The following is a 12,077-nucleotide window of genomic DNA, read 5'->3' as shown; positions in this document are numbered from 1 at the left end:
ATGTTTGGCCCTTTAAAGCAAAAAGTAACACTATTATGTTAAATATGTGATATTCCTTTAAATTGAGGCGTTTTCTCTAGAGGCCTGAGAGGTGAAATGTTCTGACACAAATCTAAGATTCATATGTTTTTAAGATAAATGTGACCTTTCTATCTTCTCTCTTACATATTGAATCATCTCACAACTTGTCAGATTTATCTTGGCGACCCCATGGGGAGTCTCCCTCTGCCTGAGTACATGCTTCCTGAAAAAGAACATGAAGAGAATCATCGAGAGAAAGTCTTAACACTTTGCTAATTATGTGTCAAAAGTTTTTTAACATTATTCTTTGAATTAATTTTTAACAGATTTTCTTATTACATTTGATGAGCGATGTTCCTTTTTGGATTGTTTCACTTTAGTATTTCTAAAGAACTGAAACCTATTCTTATTGCTTCACTTTTATTAAAGATGAAACCATAAAATTACGAAAGTCATATACTTTAAAGCAGAAATATGTATTTTCCAATTGTAATAATCCTCAATGGACTCAGATTAATCTTGCTATCCTTGGTTCATGCTTCTGCTTATAAATAATTGAGGGGGGGGGGGGATCACGTTTTCCAGTTTCTTTTGTTAAAAAAATATATTTCCTATTTTTGTTATCACATCTTTTGAAATAACAACAAAGTGAACCCTTGACTATGTGAAGGTCTCACAAAGTAGCTACTAGCTCCTTGACCCCTGAGTCCCCTCTCCCTCTGCATGTGGCTTTCCGTCTGCTGATCCTAAGGTGGAACAGCTAGAGGTCAGGATGTGTCGCTCATGCCAGTGTGGGGGGGTTGATGAGGTGAGGGGCATATGGTGAATGCAGGGACCTGGGCACGAGGATCAGACGGGGAGCGTGTGTATGTAGCAGCAGGGCCTGTCGGACCCTCAGAGGTGAGGATCTTACCGCATGCTGCAGGGCCGGGGAAAGGGCAGGGAACCAGGCACAAGGTGCTAAACCATCTGCACCGAAGGGATAAATGGGTCATTTTCCCCAGCCAGGTGATGCAAGGCAGGGTGTACACTTGTTCAGACGGGACATCAGTGTTCACCCTTTGACTTTCTGTTGGTGTGTCGCTGGAGTTTCTGAATGTGCTTTAGAGGATTTATGTGAATGGATCCAGATTCAGCAGCCTCACTGACGTTGATGCTAGTGGTGGAATGCAACAAAGTATTATAGGCTTTTAGCATATTTGGCCATTTTAATTGTATGATACATCTACTCAACTACTTTTGGGAGACAAATATTGCACTTTTTTCTTTACTAAGTTTATTTAAGACTCATAGTTACTTTGTACATATACTGTAAAACACATGATATGTGATAGGATACAATACTGTACTACTAATCTACCCATTATCTAAGATCTGTCAGACCAGGCTGCACAATTGATCAACATTTTATCAAAATCGAAATATGGACAAGTGCAATATTCAAATACCTGGAAGCAAAAACGTTGTTAAAGGCAAAACATGTGTTAAAGTATCATTTTGTATGAAATGTTATAAATCTATCCTGGCCTACAAATAATATTTTGCTGACTGAATAAAACATCATTTTGTTGGTACAAATGCTCTAGAAAAAAATCACAGCAAAGTAAATGAATAAAAAAAATCTTCAATCCCTCCAATATCGTGGATCATGTTGCAATATGAGTCAAGATAATCTTCGATTTCGTGCAGTCCTGATGAAAATGTATTTACAGGTGATACAAACAGAACTATAATAAATGAACAGTAGAATACCGTGAAAAGAGACATTTTACTTTGTCAAAATTACACCTCAGTACACTTTGCCGATATTAGTTCTCTAGTTCTTCTTAAGTAGCATTTTTTAGATCGACTTTCACTTGTAATTGAGTATTTTAAAACAATAGTATTTCTACTTTTACTTAAGTAAAGGATCTGAGTACTTCCAGCTGGGGTTGTGTCTGATTGTTTCGTATGCATGCATTAGCCTGCACGGGCTCATTTCATTCATTATTTCCTCATTCATTTATTCATTAGCGCGGGTCTTATCTGGGCCCAATCGTTAGTCCAATTAGGCCCATGGTGCTCCGCTGGTCCTGTGTTAGAAAACGGAGATGGATGAATGCAAAGAGAAAGAAAATTGCGGCCCTGTTTCTCTGTCTCCCATTTTCTTTCAGTCCCTCTCCTTCCGTCTTTCTCCCTCACTCGTTCCCTCTCACTCTGTGATCTGCGATAAGATAGCATAGTTCCTCATATCCTGTTTCTAATACAGATCGATGAGAGGGAAAGGACCGAGGTATAGGGAGGGATGAGACGCTGCAGAGTGGGTTGATGTGGAGAAGAGAAGGCGCGGGGAGGGGTCAGGGTTGAGATATCTGAAGAGGAAATGAGGATTCAGAAAAAGGAGGACATCACTCAGATTCACATCTCTTTTCATTTAGCCCATCACGGGCACACACACGCGCACACACAGCTACATCTGCGCCGAGCCGTCTCAATATTTCAGTGCCAATAAGGAAGCCATTTCTGCCGTGTGATTGAGTGAGCTGCCGTCTCTCTCTGGTAGACACTGTTTTGCAGGTAAAAAACTCACATAACCTTTTGTGTTGCAGTCAATTACAGTTCAGTTGCATCAGCTGGGTGAGGAGGCCCCGTCGGGGGTTGCAGCAGCAGTGTGTGTGTGTGTGTGTGTGTGTGTGTGTGTGTGTGTGTGTGTGTGTGTGTGTGTGTGTGTGTGTGTGTGTGTGTGTGTGTGTGTGTGTGTGTGTGTGTGTGTGTGTGTGTGTGTGTGTGTGTGTGTGTGTGTGTGTGTGTGTGTGTGTGTGTGTGTGTGTGTGTGTGTGTGTGTGTGTGTGTGTGTGTGCGCGCGCGCGCGCGCGTACTTGTTGTTAATACCAAGCTATAAGCATGCATACCCAGATACACTCAGCAGCAGACAAATTGTCTCTCTCAGTGTCTATGACCCCCGAGGGCAGCAGCCAACCGCCGCCCCCGTCCCTCCGTCGGAGACTCTAAATGATCTCAGCGAGCGGCCGAGCGCCTTCAAAACTTAGCTGAGAGAGAAAGCTGCTTTATTCATAGACTACATAAGTGGCTATTGTGTGGGAAAGTCTAAGAAATATCCCAAATGGCTGCTGGATATCGAGAAACTAGAGGCTGCTTTTTTTCTTCCTCTCCCTCCGTATTAGCACTGCACCCCTTTGCCGCAGAGATAAAGAGTGAGGCGGTTAAAAAAGAAACAGCGACGGTGCGTTTTTTTTTAAGGTGGTTTCTTTTTGTGTTTGTTCTGGACCAAATGAGGGGCCTTGGAATTGGGGAGGTGTTTAGAAAAAGCAGGGGAAAAGGGCTTCCTAAACCAATTTGCAGCCGGGCCGAGGATGGGGGGCTGGCCTCAGCTACAATTACCGCCCTAATTGAGGTCAGAGTTGTTAATTTAGTAGCGAATTAGAACAGTTAATATGCATTTACCAGGACGGCCAGGGGAGATGGCAAAGAGAAGTGTGTTGCCTGCAGTCTCTGTGTGTGTGTAATCGTAATCACATTGCAAGAAATACATGCAAGAGGGCCACTTTGGCTTTGGTGCAATTAGGAGCAGTGCAATTGCTTGAATGGGAGATGCTGCCTTTTAAATAGGCAATGATATGGTTGAGATGAGACAGGGACGGGAGAGACATGACAACGCACGGAGAGAGGAAAGGAGTTTGAAGCATGTTCCAGGGAAAAGAATGATGATGATATATCTTCCAGTCTGGGGACACTCTCTGTCTACAAAGTCACCTTTTCTCCATCTCTGCCACTCTCATGCAGAAATCCATTTGCACCCTTTAACTCTGAGGCATATAAATATTTCCCCAAACACACGTAGCCTATACACATTGTATTTCTGTCTGATTGCCCCGCACTGAGAAGCACTTACTGTCAGAGGATGAATCACGGCCATCTTTTCTTACCAGTCAACGAATACAGGGCCACTCATCCCTTAAATCTTTCCTCTCCACTTGCCATCCTCTTCTCGTCTTCCCCCCTTTTTCCCATCCGTAGGGGCCTTTATTCATCTCCTCCTCTCCTCTCTGCAGCATCATCTGGAGTTTTTCCTCCTGTTTTTTTTTTTTTAAATCTTCAGGGGATTTTTTATGTTCTTTAATATTCCCTCAGTTCTCGCTGTCCTCCAGTATTCTCTCTGTTCCTGTCTCCTCCTCTCTGTCGAGGTTTTTTCCTAAAGTCCTCCTGACCCCCGTCTCTGAGCCTGACCACCACCACCACCTCGTCCTTCTTATCGTCTCTTGTCACCAGCCCCCCCCCCCCCCCCTATCTATCATTTTGTTTTTGTCACAGGTTCACGTGTGCTGCCGTTTCACATGCTGTCTTTTGCAGATGATACTGGCAAGCACTTTGCCTCTCTGAATTATGCATTGAGATTACATAAAAACCTCTCGAAGCAACAGATCTATTTTTAATCCGACTCGTTTGCTTGTTAAACCTGTTTCCCTGTGATCTCTCCGTGTTGAGTGTACATGTGTGTTTACTCGTGACGAATATGAGAGATCAAAGAGAGGCTTCTCTTGGTGTCAGTCAGTCGAATTCAATTCAGATAGGCATTATCGGCATGGCATTTAATAAAGCCTTCCAATGCAGCTCCAAAACACCAATTACGGCAATTATGACCTGAAAAGAAAATGCTTAAAATGATGGCAACACAAAGCCAAATGCATCAATTTCAGCATTTGGGTATGGGCTAAAATTACACCCTAACTAAGTAAGAAGTGCTGTTAATAAGAGGGATGGAGCTTGTAAATGAAAACAAGAGTCTGTCTCTGTCTTCTTTCTCTTTCTGTCTCTCCTGCTCTTTGTGCTGCTGCAAAGAAAACCTGTTGACAAAGCTTTTGAGCTCCTGTCGCCGAGGAGTAAGAGTGCCATCTGTTGGTCGACTTTCCACAACCACCCACAGAAGAAAAGAACTAGGAGAACCACAGATGTGCAGCGACCCCTCACACACACACAGTGGGCAAACATACACAATACGCTTTCTATAGGGCTGTCTGGTGCCTTCTTGGGGATGACCTAGATTGAGAGCGCCATCACAATAGACTCACTATTGCTCACTGTCTCTTGCCGATTCAACAGGTAATCTTTCCATCGACTGCTTCACGTGATACCATCTCTCCGTGTGCCTGAATGTGTGCGCGGATGCATGTCTGCATTATCTACAAGGAAGGACAGGCGAAGATAAGAGGAGAAGAAGAAGAAAAAAGGGGGGGATTAATAGGAAAAGAGGTAGAGGAATGAAGGTCAGCGTGATGAGAGAGGCGAGGGCAAGAGGTGGATGGAAGAGAGAAGAGACAGGGAAGGGGGGTGTGTGGGGGGGAGGGGGGTTTAGTTGCTCTTCTTCTCTCGCCTCCGTCTCTCTTGTTCTGAACTCCAGCCCCCCCATGAAAAATAAAAAAAGAGCTGACAGTGGAGGCCGAGCAGCAGCCGAGCAGCAGCCGAGGTGTCAGCGCTTTCTTTTGACCGGGAGCGAGGGAGGGGAGGGATAGAGAAAGAGAGGAAACATTAAAAAAAAGAAACAGAGAGAGGAAGAGAGATGGGACACCGGGGCGAGAATGAGTCTGCCCCGGCAGCAGTTCCTAAAGCCGCGTCTCTCTTTCTTTCTCTCGCAACTTGTATACGCTCGTCCCTGTGTGTGCAGAAACTGGGCATGTGGAGATGGAATTTGACAAGAGGGAAATTGATTCTCAGGCTTCAGTGCAGGTGTTATAGGGCTCAGGGGCCAGCGTTGAGAGGAACGCAATAAGACCTACATAATACATCGCACATGATCACAAATCCACACCGTGTGCATCCTCAAAGCTCACACCACAGTGTTCATGTGGATATGCAACGCTGCAGGTGCCACTTCTATAACATATTTCAAATATTCACATATGAGAACATCTGATGGATTAAACCAATCCTTTACAACCCGTAGAAACATATGTCTATACCAAACTAAAACTTTTGTGTACAGTAAGAGACCTTTTTGTTTTTTGCTTGTTTTTCGGGGGAGGTCACGCTTGACAGCAGACTTAGGAGCGAGAGAGCTGACAAAGTGAGGATCGAACACACTGGAGTAGTTTTATACCACCAGTACCACACAATTACAGAACAGAGGACAAAGGAAAGAGGAGAAGGGAAAAGGAGAGTCAGAGAGCCATCTCTTCAGAGAGCAATCTGTCACTTGCTCTCTGCGAGGCGGCATAAATACAAGCAAGGAGACGCTGTCAGGTTGAAAGAAGATTTGTGAGTGGTTGAGGTAAAGAAAATCCCTATGGTTTTTAATTGTGAGTTTTGTAAGACTCCATTTGTGTGCTGTAGGTTACCTGCCAAAGTGTCATTTGATTGATTCGCATTAACACGAGAATCAAAGTGCCGTTCTGTAAAAGCTGCCATTTAAATGACTTAATGGTTCACCCTCTTGTATTTATTTGGCTTGATGAGCCTTGAAGTGAGGCTTTTTGTTGTGCCAGGCTCGTAGACAATCCACCGTTCAAGTCGTATGTCCTCACAGTCTCCTCTTCTCTCCATGCCTTTGTGTGCAGCCATCAACGTGCTGGGTCTGACATGGCAGCTGAAGCCCTCCGACGGCCCTGTGTTAAACAACGGACTGGGAGCTGGCCTGCCTGTCAACAGCGATGTGGCCACGCTGCCCTCTGGAGGCAGAGGTATGAACTGCAGCACACACACAGACACACCCCACAGAAGAATCAACACGCTATATGTAGAGTTGGCAAAACTCTGGACGACATGACTGCGTCAATTGGAAATAGGTGGTGATATGTTATCAAAAAACCTTAAAGGTCCCCTATTATACTGTTTTTCATCAATATATTATATGTCTCAGATATATAAACCATGTCTCTGAAGTCTTTGGCTATATCATTGCAGCATCCCATAAACCCCTCTGATTCTCTGTCTGTTACTTTAGATGAAAATAAGGAGCCACTCCCCACGCCCCTCTGAGAGATATTTTGTTAAAAAGAACACAATGGTGCCCTAGGAGGAGATTCAGGTGATAAGGTGGGGGGGGGGGGGGGGGGGGGCTACCTTGGTTGGTGATTGGCTAATGGTTACACAAGCCAAATAAATCGTTATGACATCATAAAGTGGCCAGAATCTGATCAGCTCATTTTCAGACAGGTTTTTATATAAATGGATCAGGTCAAAAAGTGAACACATCTTTTTTCCTGAAACTTTCAGAATCTCTTTACACTGAGGGGACACATGGTTATGTATAACAGACATGACAAAGTGGATTTTGCATAATAGGTGATCTTTAAGGAAAGACCGAAACGGAGGGATGAACTACTTAAAAATGACAAAGCTTTTTATTGTGTGCCATAAATCAAAAAAACTATGAAAACACACTCTTTTATTACAATAAACATTTAGTGTTTGACTCCATTGCACATACAGAATTCTACTGATGTTAATACTCACTTATTACACAGCTTAGTTGTATACTATTCTGATTGGTCAATTCAGAACATGTGATACCACGCATGTTAATACCGCAGTACAGGCCGCTGTCAAGGACTATAATGACCGTTGCTAAGGAAGATCAAGAAAGAGAAAGGAAAAGAAGTTAAAAGACGGAGCGCGCTAGACGTCAGATAAATTAACAGAAGAAGGCAGACAGGAAGTAATTCCAAATGTGTATTAATCCACCACTGAAAATAGTCCCCAAGAAATGCAGTAAATACTCACTAACATGCCAAATGCGTATTAACCCGCCAACGAAAATCGTCCCCAAGAAATGCAGTACACACTCTTCTTTGTATTTTTGTTCAATTTTTAAAGATTCGTGTCCTCACAAATTGGCTCAGGGCTGAGGTCCGCAGACACTGTAGTAGAAAGAAATGAAAGACAGACTCACAGATTATTTTTAAAGCACAAGAAAAAATATAAATCAGCGCTCACCAACTAAAGGATACTATATGTGCTATTAGCGTGTTTCTATTTAACCAGAGTTGCATTGAGCTAGGTTTATCGTCTCAGTCAGAAAAGAGGTAAAACACCAACTGCACCCCCCCCCCCTTCTCTCTTTAAAGCCCCCATGCGGTTTTCCATCTATTCTTCTTTCACTAGCTCGATCTCGCTCTGTAACACACACACACACACACACACACACACACACACACACACACACACACACACACACACACACACACACACACACACACACACACACACACACACACACACACACACACACACACACACACACACACACACACACACACACACACACACACACACAGAGCGTGTACTATAGGTATGTGTGGGCTGCTGCTCTGTGTCTGTATTCTGTATTAATGAGAGGACTGTTGTGTTGTGTTCCCCAGCCGTCTAGGCCAGATGCTGCTGTTGTTCCTCTCGTTGTTACTTTTATTTCATCGCTATTCCGCACACACACACACTCACACATACACTGTCTGGGCCTCAGCGCTCTGCTCTTAGATGACTGACCTGATTGCTGGATTGCTGTGTGTTTCTCTCCGTGGATGCTTGGAAAGCTCTGCCCTGCAGTTCTATCGGCCCGCTCTCATTTTAGCCCAGAAAAACAAACTCTACGATCTTACAACGTTTGACACAAAGGCAGCGTTTTGCATCCGCGCCGCCACACATCACAACGCTCAGTTTACATAAACTTTGGGCGCACAGTTTGCAAAAGCTAATGGGGCTCATCTTCTACCATTCGATGGCCATGAATTTTTATAGCAGCTCATTTTCAGTTAAATGTGATGATTAACTATTGACTCTGACAATCGATGCCTATAATCACAGATTATGCAGTTTCTTTTCCCCTCACTCCAGGTTCGTGGGCAGGCCGGAACAGCAGTATAGACACGGGCACCATCGAGGTCGGGAGGCGAGTGACCCAGGAAGTCCCACCGGGCGTGTTTTGGAGGTCTCTGCTCCACCTCAGCCAACCCCAATTCCTCAAGTTCAACATCTCCCTCGGAAAGGATGCCCTCTTCGGAGTGTACATCCGCAAGGGCCTGCCTCCCTCACACGCACAGGTAAAAAAAACTTCCACCAAAGCTTCTACACCTTCAGGGTTATCTAAAGCAATCAAAGAATTATAATTCTACTCATTAGGGAGCACATTATCTTCGTATTGATCACCCAAAACGGAGAATGCATTTGATAAAAAAAACTTGCCTGTGTCATGGGACATGTTAAATTAATTTGTGATTCATTATAATAGTCATTTGAAAGAACTCATTTAGTTTAAGATTTACACTTAATTAGATTTCGCAGTAATGTAACTTTTACTGCCTCGTATTAATTAGAGACTACTCAATTAACACTAGATTTGATTTGTAGCTTGGGATAATTGCATCTGAACAAGCGTTTCACTGTCTGACCTGACTTAAACTGGTGAAGGCCGTGAAGTTGTTGCAGCAGTTTAAAAAAAAAACTTTCAGTGAGAAAGACAGTCTCTCTGTGGCCTTCTTCATGCATCCTGGGGACATTTCTAACCACATTTACTTCCCCCATCTTTTAATCTCCCTGCACATATAACAATTGGCCATCTTTCAAAGTCTGAAAAGTGCCACGGCAGCACTTCATAGTTGAATCACAGGGTTCATAATGTTATTCTCACCTCCTCACGTTCTCTGTCCTTCTCTCTGCTGCAGTATGACTATATGGAGCGCCTGGATGGGAAGGAGAAGTGGAGCGTGGTGGAGTCTCCGCGGGAGAGGAGGAGCATCCAGACGGTGGTCCTCAACGAGGCGGTGTTCGTCCAGTACCTGGACACCGGCGCCTGGCACCTGGCCTTCTACAACGACGGGCGGGAGAGAGAGACGGTTTCCTTCAGCACAAACATCATGGGTGAGTTTGAAGTTGTGGGCGGAGGGAGAATAAGTGGGGAAGGAGGGTGAGGCAGGTTGGGAGCTGAAATGAGATTAAGCAGCAGCATTTGGGAGATGGAAAGCGTAGAGAGAGATGAAGCTATTTGTTACAGTGACACTGATTTAAGAGCACTCCAGCAGTTTAGCATTGCACTCCTGCAGTTACATTTGTTGGACTCACAATGCACCATATATTTTTTAAGAGAAACCTACTGCAGTATTGGTGTTGTGTTTGTTTTATTCCACACATCAAAACATAGTCGTTACAGTACCCACAATTGAAGTCAACTGCTGCTAGTTTGATCATAGGCTATGTTCAAAATCACATTAACATTATATTCATAGTAGGTAAAATGTCAAATTGAGTATCCAATGCGTTTCAACAACAAAGTATGTGGATGTTGTGTACTTGAGAAATGACCGGATATTTAGGTTAGCAAGAATTTTAAAAAATGAGAAACTTTCTGGAGGGTTGTGTTCGTAATTTGTATAACTTTGTGAAAACCAACAACCAATACTATAACAATCTTGCATGTCACAAATTGAGGGTAACCATCTTAACATGACCCTTAAAATGTTCAAATTGATAAAAACCACCCTCAAAACCAAATCAACCTACATTTGATCTGGAACAATGGTTCCCCTTTAACAGGGATATGGACTTTGCACCTTCACAGGGGGCAAAAACACTCACAATCGCATGTGCACAGTGTTGCCACTAGCAACACAACTATAGCAACATTGTAAAGCGGGCAGGACCGCTTAGTGAGTCTAAAGATTTATTTTTGCCAAAATGCAGTAGCACAAATTGACAGTATGCATTCAAAAACATAAGCTAATATAGCAGAGAGTGTAGAATGTGTTGTGGTGTTGTGCTTGTGTGAAACGGATAAGGATGCATCCAAATAAACCTGTAAATGGGATGTTTTTTAAGAGCTTGAAACAGCGCCCCAAATAATTTCAATTGTGCTGGAGGCATGAGTGTGATACCGAGGGGGGGGAGGGGGGGGGGGTGAATAGGAAGAGTCAAGCCGAGTGAAAGAATCCTTCACTGTCAATATCTGGCGGTAGTGCTTTCAGCGGAAGAGGAGACAGGGAGAGGCAGCAAGGGCAGAATTAGAGTGAGTAGGGAGAGGGGGGAGCTGGAGGAGAGACATAATGGTGGGGGCAAAACCAGATATGAGTGGAGTGGAGTGAAGGAGGAGCTGAAGAGGAGAGTGAGAGAGAGGGTGGCATTAGGGTAAGAGGGAGACGTGGGGATTTTTGGGGGAGGGGGGAAAGGCTGAGTACAGAGAAAGAAGGAGGAAGTGTTGGAGAGGAAGGCAGTGTGGATAGGCTGAGTCATGCTTTGTGTAAGAGGAGCGGAACTAGAGCGAAGGAGGAAGGGATGAAAGTCCAAAATGCCTCCTTATCATTAGCATCGACCCTGTTTCTCCCTTCCAAGCTCCTCTCTTCTGGGAAGTGGGTTGGGAGGCACTGAAAGGTAGAAAGAGCACTGAGGTCATGTAACCACAGAGCCAGAAACACACTAAAATCTGACGCACCACCACATCTGGATAAAGTATTAATGACCTTGGTGGGTCCAGAGAGTAAACAAGCAAAACGTGGCAGGGGTGAAGAAGAGTCTGTGTATCTTCTGATTCAGCATGGAGAGAAATAATGGATGGGTAATGACGTGTCTGATTCAAAATGCATACTCCTCACACTATAAAAGATTCAGTGAAAAAGGAACGCAAGGAATCTGTGTGACTCCATTTGCAGTGCCTTAAAGAATGAATGGTGCCAATTATCAAATCGAATGCTTTGATACTTGCCATCAGACTCCTCTCTTACCCTTTCCCTCTTTTCCCTCTCCATCTCATTTTGTCTCCTTCACAGATTCAGTGCAAGAGTGCCCGCGCAATTGCCATGGTAACGGAGAGTGTAATTCTGGCGTGTGCCACTGCTTCCCAGGATTCCACGGCATGGACTGCTCCAAAGGTATTAGCTTCTCGCAAATGTGTTTCTTCCGTCGTAAAAAAAAGGATATATGCCGTTTTCCCCACCGTCTAATTAGACGAACAGGCACATTTAGGCTCTATGCAGCCAGCAGAGAGGATTAGGAGCGGTAAGATTGTGCGTGGCCCTTGGTGGAGCCCAGACAAGATGACTGATGATGAATGGCAGCTCCCCCCCTTAGCTAACGTC

At 44.1% G+C, this 12,077-nt stretch overlaps 1 protein-coding gene across 12 annotated transcripts in view; it reads left to right on the top strand.

Moving 5' to 3' along the window:
• tenm2a (teneurin transmembrane protein 2a) overlaps positions 1-12,077 on the top strand; it is a 220,585-nt gene that overhangs the window by 176,591 nt on the left and 31,917 nt on the right. For 8 of the 12 annotated variants that reach the window (XM_079671450.1, XM_079671447.1, XM_079671442.1 and 5 more), the window contains 4 exons: positions 6,573-6,695; positions 8,827-9,053; positions 9,675-9,870; positions 11,769-11,870. In XM_079671450.1, coding sequence (XP_079527576.1) covers positions 6,573-6,695; positions 8,827-9,053; positions 9,675-9,870; positions 11,769-11,870 — 648 coding nt within the window. The remainder of the gene's footprint in view (positions 1-6,572; positions 6,696-8,826; positions 9,054-9,674; positions 9,871-11,768; positions 11,871-12,077) is intronic. The other 4 variants (XM_079671451.1, XM_079671448.1, XM_079671446.1 and 1 more) reach the window with 2 other exon arrangements.

The sequence above is a fragment of the Notothenia rossii genome (genome assembly GCF_949606895.1).
Source record: "Notothenia rossii genome assembly, chromosome: 3".
NCBI lineage: Eukaryota > Metazoa > Chordata > Actinopteri > Perciformes > Nototheniidae > Notothenia > Notothenia rossii.
Note: the sequence above shows the minus strand (reverse complement) of the source record. Positions and strands in the feature narration are given on the sequence as shown.